This window comes from Micromesistius poutassou, assembly GCF_964030765.1.
Source record: "Micromesistius poutassou genome assembly, chromosome: 1".
NCBI classification, from domain to species: domain Eukaryota; kingdom Metazoa; phylum Chordata; class Actinopteri; order Gadiformes; family Gadidae; genus Micromesistius; species Micromesistius poutassou.
This window is the reverse complement of record NC_140271.1, coordinates 2,001,570-2,023,183: the sequence shown is the minus strand read 5'-3', so window position 1 is coordinate 2,023,183 and position 21,614 is coordinate 2,001,570. Positions and strand designations below refer to the sequence as shown.

At 43.3% G+C, this 21,614-nt stretch overlaps 1 protein-coding gene across 1 annotated transcript; it reads left to right on the top strand.

Annotated features, from left to right (window-relative positions):
- Positions 1 to 9,444: 9,444 nt before the first annotated feature.
- LOC311338304 (cytoglobin-1-like) lies at positions 9,445 to 14,223 on the top strand (the record flags this gene model as incomplete). Its single annotated transcript, XM_084463528.1, has 3 exons — positions 9,445 to 9,581; positions 13,355 to 13,586; positions 14,017 to 14,223. The coding sequence occupies 3 exons, from the start codon at positions 9,445 to 9,447 to the stop codon at positions 14,221 to 14,223; spliced, it is 576 nt and encodes a 191-aa protein (XP_084319654.1).
- Positions 14,224 to 21,614: the final 7,391 nt, after the last annotated feature.

Genomic DNA, 21,614 nt, shown 5'->3' with positions numbered 1-21,614 from the left:
AAGGGGTCATAATAATAAACAAATAAAATGTATGGTGAAAATAATAATAGTCAACCAACACATAATGATAATAACAACAAAGGAGAAATCTGACAATTTTGTAAAAAGTAAGTTTATTTTATTTTTTTTACTTTTGTACTTGCTAAATACAACTGCTGTCTCTTATTTCACTGGAAGCGGATTCATTGCAAACCTACAGATACATGTAATCAGTGTTTCTCAACCTTTTTTGAGCAAACGCCCCCCTTACCTTACCCTGATCCTCTGGCGCCCCCCATTATTGTTAAATTGTTTAAAATAAATTGCGACACCCGTGGGTAGGCTATATCCATTACCAACTCCACTCCAACTCGTGCTACATTGCTTGAATAAAAAAAAGAAAAAAAAAGCCGTCTGTGCCGTTTCCGTTTCTTCTGGACAAGAAAATGTGTGTTCAGAGTTTTATTAAAAGGTTTTATTATTGAGCTATTGAAGTTTAATACGTAACAGTGCTTGTGTATATTTTTATTGGTTATTGAACTGTTGTTGAACTTGGGTTCAATATGTGTCCCTTTGTTTATGTGACGTTGCCTAGCAACACTGTGCATGTGCAGCCTTTATCCGCTTCGTTCGCGGCCAAATAGTAATCAAAGTAGTTTGTTATTATACAAGTTAAGCGCCTGTAACATGAGTGTTAAATGCGTATGTGCCGGTTGGTGTGCGTACCTTATGAAAAAAAGTGTTTATCGGTTCGCAGATGTAATGAGAGACGGTGCAGTGGTCTACATGTACTGTGCACGTTGTTCTATTGTTTGCAATACAATCCCCGAAGAGGATGGAGGGCTTTCATCGATGGCATATGTTCCCTAGGGAACTAAAGGCCTAACTAACTAACTAACTATTGTTTACAATCAGCATGCTAAGCGGAGTTAGCTTTATTCACGTCTTATGTTGATTCATGTTGCTTACCCAGCAAACATTTCGACGTCGATCAGACGTCTAATCGACGTTGGTCATGGAGGTCGAAACGACGTTGATTTGAGGGGCTGATATGAAAGTTTTTCTGACGTCAGTCTTTCGACCGACGTCGCTTCGACGGCTCATAGACGACATCAGTCTAGTGGTGGATTTCATGATTTGTTTGAAAGAATCAGTTTGCGTCGGTCAGTTCGCCATGAAGAGTCGTTCATTCATTCGTTCGTTCGTTCGCATTTCCGGTAGCGGTGAATCATGATTCTCAGTCACTGAGTCGGTCAGACTCGGCTCCTCCCTCGTTCTCGTTCAAACGAATCGCGAATGCACGTTTGCGAATGCCGAGTCGGTCAGACTCGGCTCCTCCCTCGTTCTCGTTCAAACAAATCGCAAATGCACGTTCTCAGCCGAGTCGGTCAGACTCAGCTCCTCCCTCATTCTCATTCTCAAACGAATCACGATCGTGCAATGGTGCAAACGGTCATCAATCAACACAACATTAACTAAGTTCCTTTTAGCTGAGGAGTGCTTCATGTTCATAATCGGGATGTTGTTGCCCGTCTGACTCTCGTGACTTCTCAGTCCTCGAGTCTTCACCGCTAAACACAGTCAGTGAACGAACGGCGACTCGCGAGTCAGCGACTAGTGGGTGGAGCTGGAGTCGAGTCTCGGAGAACGAACGAGACGAACGACGACGAACGAGAGCGGCGAATCAGTTCGGTTCGTTCGTTTTAAAGAGTCGTTCGTTCGAACTGATTCGTTCGCGAACGAGCCACCACTACATCAGTCCACGTCGTTTCGACGTTGTATAGACAACATTATTTCACCCTACGTGAAATTTACTTTTAAGCCAAGACACTAAATACCCACTTAATTATGAAAAAAATAGTATTAAGCTACATTTCAGTTACCTTGTAGTATGCCCCAATTTACGGGTTTCAGCTACCCACTAAACCTATAACAAGCAGTTCTTGTGCTGCATGTATACAATTAAACATGTCTCAATCTGTTGTATACATATTTACAACCATTAGACCAATTCCAGCCAACAAGTCCAATAGACGTCGAGTCGCAACGTGACTTTATTTCGACCCTTTGCCGACATGAGACATGTATAGATAGAACCAAATGTAGCCTATAGAGCATTTGGTCACATCAAAAGGATAGCAATATTTGGCTACATCTATAATATTTTGTTTAGTTATGCATACCCTATCAATCAAGCATTAATACATGTCCTATTAATCTTCAGCAAAAGACAGATTTTCTTTAAACAACAAAATGAAAACTTATTGGTACCAAAATCTCATCCCCCCAGTCCTTGCAGGTGAATGTTTCAGGTGTAAACTCATGGCTGCTTCGATTTCTGTATCTGTGGCCTTGGAATTCCATCTCTTCACAGCAGCTGGAAGGAAAACACCAGTACAAGGTTGGGGGAGAGTGGGAAGTTTGACTGGCCAAAATGCACAAGTGTTTGGCTCAGTGGACGAAGACAGCTTCACCGTCCAGCGCCCCAGCCTCAAGGGCTAACTGGTGGCTACATCAAGTCCATTTAGCTAGCTACATCGGACGCTATCACCCCTCTCGCTATGAATAATAAGAATGGGTCCTAAAATTTACTAACAGTTCACAGGACTAATGTACAGGGAAAGGGCTTTGCCACCCGTGTTTTATGTTCAAGAACACACAGCTAACCTTAGCCCTGAAACGGGACGCTGCTGCTCCCCAGCTGGGAGGTAGCAGCAGGCCCGGTTCTACGGGGGTGCATAAGCATGCATTGCACCCCCAAAAAAATTGTTTGCACCCTCAATTGAAAAAAGGAGGGAGTGAATTATTATTATTTTTTTATAAATATGATTAAAAAAAAGAAAACACTTGCTCACAAAACTAATTGTTCCATTAAATACCGTTGTTTGCTGCATTTATTTTGTTCACTAAACCGATAAGAACGTTATTATTATTATGACAGGTGCGCGTAAACTGCGCCCCGTCCGGCGGCGCGCACGTCAGTGACATTAAACTTCTTCGGCAGCAACAATTAGGCATTTACAATGGATATCCGAAAATAAAAAAGAACACCGCAAAAGAATCCAATACATCAGACAGTATAACCGTTGTGAACACTAGCACTAGAAACGCTAGCTCAATCCTGCCCGACTCGCTGCCTTTGCCGGCGCAGCTCTCACTCCCGGACAAGCAGCCTTTGCCGGCGCCACTGTGTTGTTCATAAGAACCCATATTTGCCAATTGTGTTTTGATTGTATTTATTTACAATCTTGTGAACTTTAAGAAAGGCACTATGTATTACTGATTACTTTTTGTGAAAATAACATTCCTAATTGGGTTTTATCTGTCAGCATTAAAAGTTTTGGGCAGCAGAATAAGCACTTATTGACATTAAGTGGTTCACATAAAGGTGCATCTCATAATATTAGAATATCAGGGAAAAGCAATTTTTTTGTAATTTAATTCAAAAGGTTCCATATAATCTAGATGTATTAGACATGAAGTGATATATTTCAAGCATTATCTTGTGAATGATAATGTAAAATTATTTTGTAACATTTAGTGGTTCACTTATATAAATACAGAGCATGTTTTATGTTTATGTTGTTAAATTATTTGGTCTCACAAGGCTACAGTGCTGCTTGAAAGTATGTGAACCTCTTGAGCCTTTTCAAATTTGATTTAATTTAACCATTATTAATTCATTCTCATATCCAAAGCTTGGATATCAATAAGCTAACGTTGCAGCTGAAATGTTCTCCACATCACAAGACATGATGTGATACCATCTTTTAAGCACAGTAAATGTTTTTGTCCCAACATGTCAGTACAACTACCCAGAAGTGCTTGTCTATCTACTGGTAGAAAGGCCTAGTGTAAAAAGCGAAGTCTGAACTGAAGCTGGGTAGCTGGTTTTACTATAGTACTGGTGCACCCCCTATAATCTCAGATGCACCCCAAGGCATTCTGTTCTGAACCGGGCCTGGGTAGCAGCGTCCCGTTTCAGGGCTAAGATAGCCTGCTATCTTAGCCTGCTAGTTTCCCGCTCTCAGTTCGTATGTAATGTTACAAATATGAAAACCCGCTATCCATGTAGCCTCAAATTCAACAGTTTAGCATGCAAATAATAAAAGGGTAATGTCTCTACAAATACAGTTGCATTTTAAATTGCAGTGTCTTTTCGAAACTCACCCGCAACTCTTGCTGCCGAACTTGACGGCGAACTGATATCACCTGCGCATGCGTTGGAGGGATTATGTGTTGGTGCGCAAGGAAAAATAGTTCCTAAATGGAACTGAGTAAATGCTGGAATAAAACATTTTAGCACCTATATTGGCCATATACATGATAGCATATTGCGTTTGGAATAATAACACTTTTCAATAATACTATTAATGTGTAAACATTACCGTTCACACTAATGTTACAAAGTTACATCGTTGTTAAGGTAAATAGCGATATAAACAGTGTTTATTCAGTTACACCACTGTCAAACAAGCTTTCCTCTAAATCACCATTTCCGTTGCGGCATATATGTTTTCATGTCAGCAAATGGTCGAAATAAAGTCACGTTGTGACCCGGCGTATTTTAGACTTGTTGAATGCATAAATGTTTGCTGGGAGTGTTTATTCGGTTACACCACTCTAAAATAAGTCTTCCTTGAAATCACCATTCCTCTAATGATTATGTTTTCATGTCGAAATGAAGTCACGTCGTAACTCGACGTCGACTGGACTTGTTCGCTTCGACGCAGGTCGAGAAAATGTTTGCTGGGTAGTGTAATGCCCCATCCACCGCTTGCTTTGCATGTCCCGCAAACCAACCAGTGGAAGTCAGGGGAGGGCGAAATTCGGAAAGCACCACGCTACTGCGATGAGGTGGGTTTGTTCATCGGTGTTACTATGGCGATCATGACGGCACTGAGCATAAAGTAAAAAGTAGATGAGACGATAGAGGGGTTGGAAACCTATGGAAGCCCATTCCCGCCAGTAAAAAAAAAAAAAAAGATGAAAACTCTTCCTTGATAAAAAAAATTAAATCCCCATTGTAAGTCATAATTATGAGATAAAAAGTCGAAATTATGAGATAAAAAGTCATAATAATGAGATAAAAAGTCGAAATTATGAGATGAAAAAGTCGAAATTATGAGATAAAAAGTAAAGTGTGCATGCGCTCCAGTAGCACTGTTTTCAAAGGTCCCTTCATTGTCACCATCATCGCTGGCATCCCCAACCATGCTTAAATTAACTAAACAAATGAGATCTCTGTTCGTGTAGCTTTGACTACACAAACAGAGATCTAATTTGTTTAGTTGTAACGGTGTACTTGACTTGACTACTTGTACTTGACTTGACTACTTGAAAGACTTTAACAAAAGTAACCATAGCTGTAATTCTTAAAGGTCCCATGGCATGCTATTTTATGGATGCTTTAATATAGGTGTTAGTGGGCCCCTAATACAGTACTTGAAGACGTTCAAGAAATTCTGCCTTGGTGCAGAATTACAGCCACTACGAGCCAGTCCCACTATGAGCTCTCCACAAACATGCCGTTTTTGGGTGTGGCCCTGAGCAGCTTGTGGCCACGGCACCATGCGCTAGTGTTTACAGTGGAACACTGAACACTCCGGGTGCTCCGGCGGGAGTCCTGGAGCTCTATATCTATATAATATCATATTATATTTAGATATCTATATAATATAATATATATTATCATGGGCAAAAGCTGTTTGCGCCTCTGGATGATATTACGAATCTCAAACGACTGCGTCGGGTTCTCAAACGCCTCTGGTTCTTCCACTTCCACGTCAATACAACTGCAAAATGGAGGAGAAAGGGATTGTTGCCCGAGATTGTTGCCCGGGGTTGTCTGCGTCGGGTTGGTTGAGAAGGAATTGGAAACTGCGACATGGACGAGAAAAAGGATTGTTGCCCAGGATTGTCTGTCAGAGCCCCGCTAAACACTGCCCGTTGCCCGGGGTTGTCTCCCGCTGGAGCCCCAAATGGGAGCTTTATGCAAGCTTGCGTTATTGTGTTGCGTGTTATGCGCCATAACACCAACAGCAGAACGGTTATCCAAATAACAAAGAACACTTGCGTTACAGTGTGTGTATTCACACACACACACACACACACACATGTGGCGCTCGCACGGTCCTAGTTCATTGTCTCATTGGCGGGCCAAATTCTCTGGGCGGGCCAAGCAGAGAAAGGGGAGGTAACCTGGTCCCGTATGACGTCATACGGGACCGGAAGCCAAATCAAAGCGTTTCAGCGATCCTTTTTTCAAAGATGGAGCAAGATACCTACTTCTCGGTTTACACCTAACGCAATTTTTAGCTACTGGGGGACCATAGGGAGGCTAGGGGAACTCAACTTAATGTTAGAAAACCTCATAAAGTGAAATTTTCATGCCATGGGACCTTTAACCTATGCACTTTTTATTTTCTCTTTTTTTTTCTCATAATTTTGACTTTTTATCTCATTATTTTGACTTTTTATCTCATAATTTCGACTTTTTATCTCATAATTATGACTTACAGTGGGGATTTAATTTTTTTTATCAAGGAAGAGTTTTCATCTTTTTTTTTTTTCCTGGCGGGAATGGGCTTCCATAGAAACCCATATGAAGATAGGCTTTTTATTTCAGTTATTCTATTTTTGCACCGAAAATATTTGAAAACCATGAAAGTTTAAAAAGTAAAAAATAATTACTACTAGGCCTACACAAGCAAAGTTGTGACGCCCCCGTGTTCGTTCCCAGCACCCCCTAGGTTCTACGAACGCCCCCCAGGGGGCGCTGCCGCCCCCGTTGAGAAACCCTGTATCAGAAGCCCATATGAATGTTAAGAGTATGCTAGTGTTTTACCTTTTGATTTGCCCCTAACCTTACCAGAGTAGAAGGCAGTTATATTTACTTGGCTAGATGGTAGGAGCGAGAAGCTTATACAAAATGCAACTCGGTTGTCCTCACATTTATTTGGTCTGAAAAATCTTTAAAAACTGGTTTTTTAACCCTGTGAACATTTGCTGGTAATATCAATTTCCAACTGATCGTATGTGCATTATAAGGCCGTCTGTTTGTATACAGGACTTTCCAAATGTGCAACCAAAAGAGGGATCCCGGACCACGGGGTCAGAAACACTATTTATTTTCTCACTTAACTTCGGTACAAGTGTTCTTCCGTGGAACTCCCAGGGTTTCTCAACGGGGGCGTCAGCACCCCCCTGGGGGGCGTTCGTAGAACCTAGGGGGCGCTGGGAACGAACACGGGGGCGTCACAACTTTGCTTGTGTAGTAGTAATTATTTTTAACTTTTTAAACTTTCAAATATTTTCAGTGCAAAAATGGGATAACTGAAATAAAAAGCCTATCTTTGTTTCTAACTCTAGCAGCGTGGTTCTTTCCGAAACTATTTCGCCCTCCCCTGACTTCCACTGGTTGGTTTGCGGGACATGCAAAGCAAGTGGTGGATGGGGCATTACACTAAGCAACATGAATCAACATAAGACGTGAATAAAGCTAACTCTGCTTAGCATGCTAATTGTAAACAATAGTTAGTTAGTTAGTTAGTTAGGCTTTTAGTTCCCTAGGGAACATAGGCCATCGATGAAAGCCCTCCATCCTCTTCGGGGATTGTATTGTAAACAATAGAACAACGTGTGCAGTACATGTAGACCACTGCACCGTCTCTCATTACGTCTGCGAACCGATAAACACTTTTTTTCATAAGGTACGCACACCAACCGGCACATACGCATTTAACACTCATGTTACAGGCTCTTAAGTTTTAATAACAAACTTTAATTACTATTTGGCCGCGAACGAAGCGGATAAAGGCTGCACATGCGCAGCGTTGCTAGGCAACGTCACTTAAACAAAGGGACATATTGAACCCAAGTTCAACAACAGTTCAATAACCAATAAAAATATACACAAGCACTGTTACGTATTCAACTTCAAGAGCTCAATAATAAAACCTTTTAATAAAACTCTGAATACACATTTTCTTGTCCAGAAGAAACCAAAACGACACAGACAGCTTTTTTTAATTTTTTTATTCAAGCAATGAGCACGAGTTGGAGTGGAGTTGGTAATGGATATAGCCTACCCACGGGTGTCGCAATTTCTTTAAACAAAATTAACAATAATGGGGGGCGCCAGAGGATCAGGGTAAGGTAAGGGGGGCATTTGCTCAAAAAAGGTTGAGAAACACTGTGATACGAGAATGAATGACTAATGAAACATTAATGAATCAGAATAAGTCAAATTGTGTTGCCTCAGTATATGAATACCAGTGACGTGTTCAAAGATGTGCATGAAGTTAACGTTTAGGTTTTTAATCTATTATTTATTCTCTGGTAGTCACCAATAAGATGAGGATTGATGGAAGATTTTGACAGCCCCTATCACTGGTCTCTTGGTTAAGGTGTTGGCTAAAACAACACAAGCGCTTGTGCAGTATTGAATTCTAGACAAGTAAGCGCAAAACATGAAATACAAAACATGTCTGTCCTATTTCCTGGGGCACCATGAGCTTGAAATTGCTCAATTTAGATAATTGTGAGAACAGCCAATATTGGATTTCAAGGTTCATAAATGCACTAGTTCCAGTGTCATTATCTTAATATTTGTGTGAATTAGAAGCAGTTCACATCTAGTAGTCCAATTGGAAATGATTGACCCTTAAATGGTTGGTTGAATTGTACTTGAATGAATGTTAAATAAGTGATTTTTAAATGTCAGAATCTTGTTTCATGTTTAGTGTCTTCAATGATTTATTCTTTATTGTTGTTGAAACTTTAATGTTGACATTCGGCATGGTGTTATTATTATTAGTATTAGTATATAAATGATTAAAGGATATGATTTTATTGAAACTTTTTCTAATCATGCCCTGTGGGTGTTTGCTAGTATAGAGTGTCAGATTTGGGCAGGGGGGTGTGAAAGATAGAGAGGAGGAGGGAGAAGGGGAGGGAAAAGGGAGATAGGGAAATAGAGAGAGGGGAGGGGGAGAAAATGTTTAACTGTGAACACAGAGGCTCCTCCTTGCACAAGTGGGTTTATTATGGTCCCCTCGCTCTCTCTCTCTTGCACTCATCTGCTGCCTCTCTCTCTCACTGTCTCTCTCAGTCTCTCTCACTCACTCGCTCTGTCATTTACTCTCACTTACCCTCTCTCTCATCTCACCATCTCACCATCTCTCTCAGGAGAACAGGGGAGCGGATAGAAATACCAGCTCTTCAGGAACAAAACATAGCAGCAGAAGAAGGGAAGAAGAAGGAAAGAATAGGAGAGGGAGAGGAAGAGAGATAGAGAGAGAAAGAAAACTATAGGGTTGGAGAAGCTAGGTGGATTCTTAGGGTTTGAGAAGCTAGGTGGACTCTTGGGTCTGTTCTTATCAGCCCACTAACCTTCACCACGTGCACCCTCTCGTGCACCCTCACCTCTACCACGTGCGCTCCCGTGCACGCCTGTCCTCTGACATGGACCGGGCCAGGAAGCAGGCGGAGGAATTGGAGGTGCCAATCCCGCTGAGCGAAGGGGAGCAGGTCATCATCCAGGACACCTGGGCTCAAGTCTACCTGAATTCTGAGAAAGTGGGTGTGGCCATCTTGCTCAGGTAATCATTGGCTTACCTTTGCTTTCCCCTCCGCTCCGCTACGTAGAACTGACCTTTGTTCACCCTCACATTTAGTTCTTGACGAGTTGGACACGGAAAAACTGAAGTTGTAATGTTATATTATATTTTATATATATTATATATTATGTATATTTTATTCTTGCAGAGTGTTTGTCGGTTTGGCTAAATTATATGTAGGATCGCTTTTCTGAGAATTTAGCACCACAGCAGCATGGAGAGTTACAAGCACCCAGCAAAAGCCTTTCTTCACCACAGCTGTTATTTAATTATATCAAGGCAAGACCAAGTCCAGTCTAAAGACTTTGTTTACAGTTTAGCACAGCTACATTTGCAAAAGTCATTGAATTGGGTAAAATAGTAGGCCTTTGTCATTTTTTCCCTTTAAATTTATATTCCTTGAATACTCAGATAATATGATCTGAATGACAGATACAACACATACAGCCAAAAAGAGTGGTTGATTTGTACATACAGTGGGCCACAGAAAAAACTACAAAGAGTTTTTCTTTTGGCATCAGTGACATTTTTTTCCACATGTTTGCAATAGATCAAATGTGATCAAGAAAGATTAACGCTGCATTCAGACATTTTTGGTTTTGATTGTATTGTGTTTTGATTTGCCATGCTATAGAGCGCCGAATGCATGAGAACCATGAGAAAATTGTTGATAGTAGCTTTAAAATATCATGGAATGTGTGAGGTGTGAACCTAATGTTAACCAAAATCAAGTGTGTCTGTGCTATGGCAAATCTGGGTTAACACTTTATTTGCTTTAAAAAAATGTGTTTTGACCATTCATGGAGTTGGGGATCTGTAGACGTGCAGATCCCCGCATTACATGGCATTAATCTATACTGGAAACACTTGACAAGCGGTACCACAACAAACGGGATACGCCTGACCATTCATTTCGGATCCAGAAGAAGACAATGATGAATTTAACAACATCATCTTATTACGAATATCGTAGGCCTATCTCTCCTTGGCCAACAGCAAACACAAACTCACTGGTAAAGCTGGCTACATGTTGTAAACCAAATTGCCCCTTGGGGACATTAAAGACTCTTCAATTCAATTCAATTCAAAGCACTGGCAAACTAAACTGAGCAGCAGGAAGGCAAGCAAAAACATGCTGTCCAGACAACACAGCCCTTGAACAAAGTGTCTGTAAAGGTTCAAGAATGCAAGTCAAGTCAAGTCACTTTTATTTATATAGCACATTTAAATACAACAGGAGTTGACCCAAAGCACCTTACATGGCAGAATAAAAGTTAGTAAAGTAAATTATTATTAAAGTAAAATAAGGTAAAATGTAGTACAATGAGTTGTAAAATGCAAAGCATTTCAGTTTTGGCGGGTGACAACCAATCTCAACCAAGACCGAGAGCATACATTAATAACAGATTATATATATAAAAATAAAATAGATTCGTTTGATTTCTATAGCTGTTAAAAATGCTCCTGCAGTACTTAACAGTCTTTGGAGTTGCTTGATGTTGATTGTATTCTCTGATTGTCTACCAAATGACTAAATGTAACACAATGTCATGTACGTGGTCTTTCACCAGAAATCGTTGCGCTTTTGGAAAGGTCACCTCATGCTATGAATCTGTTTAACAAAAGTCAGACATGTTTACTACTTTCTTGATATGGACACTGCTGGGATATGTTTTTTGTTTCTTGAATGATTTTTATTCTGTCTATTACTCTTTAGTTTAATTAGAGGAGCCTTCTTCAACAACCTTCCTCTCGTAAAACAAACACAAGGCCTTTTGAACACATTCCATTTTAAACACTTCCATCTGGATCTGGATCCACAATCATAGTCAAGTTGTACAACTAAATCTGTGGTTCTAATCACAGGTCCAAACCCCTGGTTGATAGCTGATATTCACAATGAACCTTTTCTGTTGTTTAGGCTGGTGGTCACGTTGGTTCACCCAGATTTGAGCATGTCTGCCCTCAGACTATAGACATATGAATCTAAAGTCTGATTGAGATAAGAGTTCTGGACAAGAGAGTCTACTGAGTAGATCAAATTAATTTGATTGTAGATACAGCAAAATAATAACAGAAGATTTTGTTTTGTCAAAAATGCTGATTTTTACATTAAAATGAAAATGTTTGCACATTGTGAATACCAAGCCGGACACTAAAGAGGTGGTGATTTTAAAAAACGATAAGAGAATTGTTTTAGTATCAAAGCCAGACGTTTAGACAGAAGGCTACCGCTCCTTTGTTGTGCTATCAGAGATAGATTATCTACTAAGAATTATTTCTAACTGGCTCATACTTTAATGTTTATTGCAGAACCTGCGTGTTCAAAGATCACAGATGTCTTCCTATAATGATTTTTCATTAAGCATGTTGATCAAAGTCAACATGCTTATTCATACTGACACATACACACACACACACACACACACACACACACACATCACCCATACACACACCATAGACATACCACATATACAAACATACAGACTACACACACACCAAACACACACACACACACACACACACACACACACACACACACACACACACACACACACACACACACACACACACACACACACACACACACACACACACACACACACACACACACACACACACACAATTACACTCTGCTTACACATACATGACCGCACAAACAACACAACAGTTAAAAATTACAAGGGAGAAAAATATGCATGTTCCCATGTCAACACTCAGTGTTTACTTACGATATCTTGTAGATGAAGAATTACACAGGGGAGGGTTATCAGGCCTGTGGTGGACACCGGTGAGATGCAGGTCCAACAGCTGTAAATGCTCTCTTTCCTGGGTTAAGAGTTAAACCACAAACTCCTAAACATGTTATATCTCTTAGGGTTCAATTACAATCTTTGAGTGGAACACATCATTCCTTATCAAAATCTTGGACGTATAATGAGGAAAGAACTTTTTTTATAATGTGGGTTTTTCCTGGATGATGACCCTAGTGAACTACAGACTCTAATGTCTGTTGTAAATCTAGTCTCTCTCTCTCTCTCTCTCTCTCTCTCTCTCTCTCTCTCTCTCTCTCTCTCTCTCTCTCTCTCTCTCTCTCTCTCTCTCTCTCTCTCTCTCTCTCTCTCTCTCTCTCTCTCTCTCTCTCTCTCTCTCTCTCTCTCTCTCTCTCTCTCTCTCTCAACTTTGATATAAACAATAGTACTTCATAGTCTGTCTAACTCAAGGGTCACAGCTTTTTTTTTTTTACAGGTTAGACAAGTGAACGAAAACGTATATAATCACATATTTTATACAGTATACATTTTTTGCTAATATTCTATAGTTTTATTTTAACGTTATGTTTATATGGGAATGCATGGAGGGAAAGAACTGCACTACGTTGCTGTTGGCAAGTCAATCATTCTGATTCGTGAGGCTTTTACATCACAACGTCACATCTTCAATGAGCGCCTCCATTTTTGGAGCATAGGAGCATTGGAATGTTAGTTATTATGTTGGTGGTCGTAATGTTTTTTGGTTAATGTTAGGTTATTTATCGTGAAATGATTTGTCATTATGGAGAGACATCGTTGTGTTTGAAACTTCCACAGCGTTTCTCATGCAAGATGTGGCAAAACGTATTTAATAACCTTGGTTATGGTATATTTTAGGTGATTTAGGATTTTACAGTATATCTAAATATTGTGGAGAATTGCCATCATGATGCTTTCCCATGATGCATTCTGCTGGACAATCCCTGTACCCCTTCCTCCCAGGTTGTTTAGGAACGCACCCAGCTCCAAGCGCTTCTTCAGCCAATTCCGGGACATAAAAGACCCCCTGGAGCTGGAGAGCAGCACCCAGCTGAAGAAGCACGCCCAGCGGGTGATGAGCGCCATCAACACCCTGGTGGAGAACATCCAGGACGATGCCAAGACGGCATCCGTGCTGAAGATGGTGGGCAAGGCACACGCACTCACACACAAGGTGGAACCTGTCTACTTCAAGGTACAAACACACGCACACACACCCGCACACACACACACACACACACGCACGCACACACAGTACACAGTACACAACATACAAACATGCCACACACTGACTTAAACACATAAACATGCTCATATACACAGAAAAGACAGATTTATAAACATGCATACACACACTCTGTTGTCCACAGAAGAAAGTGAAGATTTACAGCTAAATCAACCAACCAACATTCCTCTTTCTGTCTTCTGAGTCCTTGTCTCCATCTCTCCCTACATTCCTCTTTCTGTCTTCTAACCTCCCCCTGTCTCCATCTCTCCCTACATTCCTCCCTTTCTCTCTAACCTCTCTCACTCTCTCTCTCCCTTTCTCTCTCTGTCGCCACTCCCAACCTTTTCCTCCCTCCCTCCCTCTCTCTCTCCATTCCCCTGACCCCCCCTCCACCCAGGTCCTGTGTGGGGTGATCCTGGAGGTTCTTGCGGAGGTGTACCCGGAGGTGGTGACGGCGGAGGTGGCGGCCGCGTGGACCAAGCTGCTGGCCACCGTGAGCTGGAAGCTCTCTGCCGTGTATGACGAGCTGGGCTGGACCCCCGGGCCTGGGTACCAGGACGGCCAGCAGCAGCACCACCATGATGACACCTCCAGCAGCAGCTAGTCATCAACACAAGCCCTTATGCCCCTACGGCCACCTCGCTTCTCCTGGCTTTCTGAAGACTTTTTGAGTTTTGTATTATTGACGTCCCGACACCAAAAATGAGCATGTGCGCCAAAGCACCTGAACCACCATACCCCGTACTAAGGCCTCGTTCATACTGGTGACTTAATTCCGTAGCAGTTCACGGGAAGACCATTTAGTTCCAATTCAACACAGGGTAGCTGTGCAGCAGTGGCTACTGGGCTACACTTTCCAATAAATAGTTCAATTTAATTAGTGACTGTTTAAACCCCTGCGCTTCACGTTTGTTGAAATGTGTGTCTAGTCACAGAATTAGTTTGAGTCGGAAAACTGTTAATTCAAGTTCAGAATATATTCGTCATAATTACGCGTCCTGCGTACAGGTCCTGGATTAAAACAGTTTAAGACAGACTGGTACCATGTCCAACTTGGTGACCGGGAAATATTATAATACATCCATAAGTAATGGGCATGCTCACGTTCAGTGAACTACTAATGAGCACTCATGGGCTCAAAATGACAAGCAAGGGGTAAAAAGCAATGTTGAGCTTCTGAGTGTTTGGTTCAAATGTGTATCCAGTTCTTAAAGACCTAATACAGCTGAGAGGTTGACCCTAAGATGGGCCAACAGTCAAGCTTATTAGAAATGGTGGGAAAATAATGTAATGGTTAAATAAGTGGTGGTTGAAAGAAATTGTATCATAAGCAATATTAGACAACGAGGACCTGTGTGAGTGAGTGAGTGAGTGAGTGTGCTAAACATTGAGGCTAGTGCTAAACATGGCGCTAAACACATGCTAGAGACCAGCCTACTCAATCTAACAACCTAACACAAACTAAAGCTACAGTCAAGATCTCCATCTCACATTTTATGTATATTATTTACACATTTATACATATAACAGCTTTTTTACTATTTTTGTTCTAAATGGCTTATTTTTTTCAGAAACTAAACAGATATTGGCTGTTAGTTTGTTTGTCACAGATATTGTCTGTGTTTTTATAAATAAACTAAACTGTATAAAGGAAATATGCCCAAACCACCAGCAAGCCAATGATTATGTCAAACTGGGTTGTGCCTTCAACATAATTTATATTATCTCCATTTCATCTAATTCTAAATGTCATCTTGTTCTAAATGCCATAGAAATATTCCTAGTTTTTTTTATCAGTTGCTAATGAATAGTACAACAACTGTTCTTTATTGGCTTTTCTTAACAATCATTGTAAAAGATTTTTAGAAATGATCTTCTAACCTTCACAACTGTATAAACAGACAAATAAAAACATAAACTTTCTTAATTTTAAGTGCCTTATTTTTAAGTGCAAGCTATATGGGGGGAACTGATACAGCATTCAAGACAACTTGGAACTGAGGTAGTTTCAGGGAGAACTCCAGGGACTATGGCTCGGCTTAGCTAAACCATTACACAAAAGGTACTCCACTTCCTTTTTCATGGCAGTCCGTTTCGGAGCATTGACTCGGTAGGGATGTTGCCTAATGGGTGGTGACTGACCTACATCTATGTCATGGGTCAGGACAGTTGTTTGAGTAGGGGTGTCACTGAATAGATTCGGAAAATCTGAAATTAACTGGACAACATCAGTTTGACGTCTGCGATCTGGGGTGCGAATCACATAATTGCTGCCAGAAAGCTTTTCCTCCACTGCATAAGGTCCAGCAAAGCGAGCTGACAGAGCTGAACCAGGGATGGGCAACATAACCAACACTTTATCTCCTGGCTCGAAAGAGCGAATGACAGCTTTCTGGTCACAATGCTTCTTCATCGTCTTCTGGGTGGAGGCCAGAGCTTCCTTAGCAAGAGAGCCAGCTTGTTGTAAGCGCTCTCGAAACTGGCTGACGTAGTCCAGCACTTTTACCTTGGGAGGCAGATCATCAGCCAAGAACTGCTCCTTTAGCACCTTCAGTGGGCCTCTCACAGTATGCCCGAAAACCAACTCTGCAGGGCTGAAGCCAAGTGACTCCTGTATGGTTTCTCTAAGGGCAAACAAGGCAAACGGGACGCCCTCATCCCAACACTTGCCTGTCTCTAAACAGTACTTCCTCAGAACTGACTTAAAATCTGGTGCCAGCGCTCAAGGGCGCCTTGTGACTCTGGGTGGTAAGCACTTGAGACCTTGTGGGTTATAGACAGTGACTGCAACACTTGCTTAAATACTCTAGAAAGAAAAATTGTGCCCTGGTCCGTCTGCAGACTTTTGGGGAACCCAAAGGTAGAGAAGAACTTAGTCAGGGCTCTGATCACAGACTTTGAGGTTATCGTACGCAAGGGAATCGCCTCAGGGAACCTAATGGCCGCACACATGATGGTAAGTACAAATTGGTTGCCAGTCTTTGACTTGGGAAATGGGCCCACGCAGTCTACAATCACATGGGAAAATGGTTCATCCATGACAGGTATTGGACAGAGAGGGGCAGGAGGAATAACCTGGTTTGGTTTCCCAGTAACCTGGCAGGTATGACAAGTTTGGCAATACTGTGCCACAGAGGTCTTTAGTTTAGGCCAGAAGAAGTGCTTCAGGATCCTATCATACATTTTTGTGATACCTAGGTGACCAGACCAGGGGTTCTCATGGGCCAAGGCCAGCACCTGGTTGCGATAAGCTGCTGGAACCACTACCTGGTTAACCACACCCCAATCCATTCCATCAGCAGCAGGACAAGACCACCTTCACATTAACAAGGCATTATCCAGAAAGAAAACCACTGACTTGGTCTTACCAGCTTCAGGACTGGCAACTAAAGCATAGTACTGTTCCAGTGATGGGTCACTCCTTTGGGTGCTAATAAGCTGCTCACGGGTAATGGGCAACTTAATTGAATCCAGATCAACAAGTGTTTCGTTATCCCTTACTGCCACTTTCAGGCCAGGAGGGCCTTTAGAGACCTCAGTCTCATCAGAGGAAGGCAGGGAACCTAACACAGACTCTGAAAGATCTATGGCTCCACCCCACTTTCTTGTCTGGGCTTGAGTGAGCACACATGCAGGAAACACACTGGGGGCCGATTGAGACATCTCCGGCGTTGTTGAATTTTCTGGCTGACTCAGCACTTCAAGTACCGGGCGGACCTTACCACCCGCCACATCGTTTCCCATGATAAAAACTACACCTGGCACAGGTAACGCAGGGCGGACAGCCACTTTAAACCAACCTGAAACCAGATCAGTCTGGATGTGCACCATGTGCAATGGAACAGAGACAAACCCCATTTCAATACCTTGCACCAGCACATTAGATCCACATGAAGTAGCCTCGGACAATTGTAATGCATCGGTCAGTAGAAACGACTGAGATGCACCAGTATCCCTCAACATCTGAATGGACTTCTGGTCGTTCGGCTGACCAGTGAGTGAAACCAAACCATTAAAAATGAATGGCTCATAACCGGTTTTAACTGCAGGATCAGGACGTCCCAACAACTGGGATGTCTGAGGAACAGACCTGATAAAAGCGGTTGGCTTTGGTGGGTTCTGACTTGAATGCTTTCTCTTCAGAGCGTAGCAATCAGCCATCACATGACCTCCCTTATGGCAGTAGTAGCACTCCCGCTGGTCCTTGTAACGTGTGGGAGACATCTTTTTAGTCTGATGCTGGGTCCCAGAGGAGTCAGCAGGCAGTGAACCAGTATGTTTTTCACTACGGGGGGACATAAATGCAGACTTATGCGTAAGGGTGAACTCGTCCGCAAAGACAGCAGCCTTGGTCAATGACACAATCTTCTGTTCATTTAAATACACAACAACACGCTCAGGAACACACCTCTTAAACTCCTCAAGTAGGACTAACTCACGAAGCCTCGACACCAACACACCAAAATGCTCCGCAATTGCCAACAAGTCTGCCTTCCTGCACTGGTCAAAAACATAAATGGAGGGGTCCTTGATGAACTCATCTAGAGCAAAAGTAGCCATTTCCCTATCCCTTTAACCTACATAGCACTCCTTAGCTAGGTTGTGCCACTCAACGCGCTAACTACAAACCACCTAGTTTGTTTACAGACACAATATTATACACACACCAATTGTTCATCCCAGACGAGCCCCCAAATATGTTACAACCCCACTGTCTAGGGGTAGTGGGGGAGGTAACGGATGTTAAAATGTCTGGGTTATGAGTGTAGATGAACAATTGAGAGTGAACAATAAAGGAATGACAATGAGGCATGAGGGTGATCACAGGTTTACTGGAGAAGGTCAACCCAAAAACACAGAAGTACAACACAACACAGCACAGCAACCGGGCCTTGGGACTTGAGGGTTGCCAAAGAAAACTAACCAAACAAAACAAAGCTAAGCTAACAGCTAACCCCGCGGACCACATGTCTGCTACCCTAACTAAACTAAGCCAAAAACAGTTGGTAGCAACACTCCTAACCTAGTCTTTCTAAACAAAGAGCAGTACTACGTGTTGTTAATGTATAGAGGCCTCTGTCTTACCTGTCCCAAGACCACAAGGTAGCCACAAAGTACAAAAACATGGTGGGGCTAACAAAAGTGTTCACAATTAGTTCAAGCAGGGGGAGAGGCGGGATGATGAATGGGTAATGACTGGCACCTGCACAGAACAGAGGGAAGAGAAGGCAGCAACAAACAAACAGTGGCCGTAACATCCACTTACTCGGCTCCAAGCCCTTACTTGCTTTTGGGTGAATGATAAAGAAGACTTTGTTTTAAAAGAAAGAAGTTATTTAATAAATTGTATTTTTCCACAACATTTAAACCACGTCTCATGCCTTTTTAATGAGTGGCCTTACCTGTGTGCTTTGCACTTTAAATTAATTCCCTGGGTGAAATTCCCAGGGTGGCATTGTCGGTTTCTTTTTCTTGTTTTTAGTTAGATCTTTTAGTTTAATTTCCTCTTGCCTATCACCTGTGGAACAGAATGCCTTTTGGGCTCTGTAATGCGCCCAGCACCTTCCAAAGGTTGATGCAATGCATCTTTGGTGACCAGCAGTGTCAGTCTTTATTGTTATATCTTGATGATATTGTTGTGTTCTCCTCCACTGTTGAACAGCATCTGGAGCGACTCAAGGTGGTGCTGGAGCGGCTTCAATGTGAGTGCCTCAAAGCCAAGCTCAGTAAGTGCTCGTTCTTTCGCAAAGAGGTGCACTACTTGGGCCATGTGATATCGGCCGATGGTGTCTCCACAGATCCGGGCAAGATTGATGTGGTTGCTAATTGGCCGTTTCCCACTACTGCCTCGGAGCTTCGTTCTTTTCTTGGTTTTGCCAGTTATTACCGGCGTTTTGTGGAGGGATTCGCCAAGCTGGCAGCTCCTCTGCATAGGGCTGTGGCTGAATGTGGTGGCACCAAGAAGCCTGATCAGCGGTTTTCCAGGTGTTGGACTGAAGAGTGTAACAAGAACTTTGAAACACTGAAAGCGAAGCTCACCACCGCGCCGGTATTGGCTTATGCAGACTTCGCTCTTCCATTCATTCTGGAGGTCGATGCAAGCTATGGTGGCTTTGGCGCAGTCCTCTCTCAGGCTCAGGTGGGCAAGATGAGGCAGATGCTAGCAGGGGCCTGCGACCTACAGAGAGGAACATGGCGAACTATAGCTCTATGAAACTTGGTAATAGATGTGTTGTGTATACTGATAACAACCCCCTCAGTCATTTGTCTTCTGCTAAGCTGGCTGCTACTGAGCAGAGGTGGGCAGCCCAGCTAGCCTCTTTCGATTTTGAGATCAAGTATCGATCAGGGAAGAGCAACACCAATGCCGATGCTCTCTCTCGTCAGCACCCATCTGGTCCCCAGGATGTTGCGGCGATGCTTCCAGGTACAGCCATGCCGAAGTCTTTGCAGCAAGCGGGTTTGGGAAAGGCAGAGGCCACCCAAGCTACCATCGCAGCCATGCCACAGCTTACTCCACCTGAACTTCGTCTCGCTCAGCAGACTGACCCTGTGATACAGGAACTGTTGGTGTTTTGGAGGAGGACGCAGCGTCCTAGTCGTGAGGAGCGGGCACAGCTCTCCCAAGCTACGCTAGTGTTGCTGCGGCAGTGGGATCGCCTGCTTGAGAGGGATGATGTCCTGTACTGAAAAGTGTTTCGACCTGATGGTGCTGAAGCCATGTACCAGCTGTTGTTGCCCAATGTATTGAGAGACGAGGTCCTGACCCAAGTGCACCAAGAGCATGGTGACCAGGGGGTGGAGCGAACACTGGCTCTCCTCCGGTCTCGATGCTACTGGCCTGCTATGTCCTCTGATGTAGCCCGTTGGTGTCAGCAATGTGAGAGGTGTCAAGTGGCCAAGGATGTTCACCCAAGGGCGCATGGAGTCATGGGACATCTCTTGGCTTCCCGCCCCAACGAAATCCTTGCCATCGACTACACTACTCTAGAGCCGGCCCAGAATGGTGTAGAGAACATCTTGGTGCTTACTGATGTTTTTAGTAAGTACACCATGGCTGTCCCTACTCGGGACCAGCACACGGCCACCGTAGCAAGGGTTTTGGTGTCAGAGTGGTTTTATAAGTTTGGTGTCCCCGCTCGTTTGCATTCTGACCAGGGCCGTAACTTCGAAAGCTCTCTCATTCAACAGTTGTGTAACTTGTATGGTATCGTAAAATCACGTACCACCCCGTACCACCCCGAAGGAAATGGTCAATGCGAGCGGTTCAACCGGACACGCCACAACCTGCTGCACACTCTGCCAGTGTCTCGTAAAAGGGATTGGCATATGTGTCTTCCTCACGTCCTTTATTGTTACAACACGACTCCCCACCAATCAACAGGAGAGTCTCCCTTTGTCTTGATGTTCGGGCAGGAACCAAGGCTACCACTCGATTTCTTGTTGGGTAGGGTCGAGAGCCCAGTCGGTGGGTCCATCCATGAGTGGGTGCAAGAGCACCAAGCCCGCTTGCAGGTGGCCTTTGAAGGTGCAAGGGGGCGTTTGAAACATGCCGCTGATCGGCGAAAGCGAGTCCATGATCAGCATGTAAGAGATTTGCCACTGCAGGAAGGGTAGTTGGTGTACTTGCGCGACTTCAGGGCCAGGGGGCCCCAGAAGACCCGAGATCGGTGGAGCTTGGTGAAGTATCGAGTGTTGAGGATGCCTAGAGAGGGTGGCTCAGTGTATACTATTGCGCCAGTGGACGATGAGACAAAGAGCAGACAGGTCCACCGCACTATGCTGAAGGCGGTCGTAGGGGTGGACTCACCTCGTCCTGCCTCTTCCCACAACTCGTCACCCAGGGACGAACCATCCCCAGAAGAGGAGCCTTCATTTGAGTATGATTTGTTAGTCCTTGACCAACGACCTTCTGTGGCCAATTCTGCCATGCCATCCGCTGGACCAACTACGTCCCAGGTGCCTTCATCCATTCCAGATCCGGGGGCATCCTCA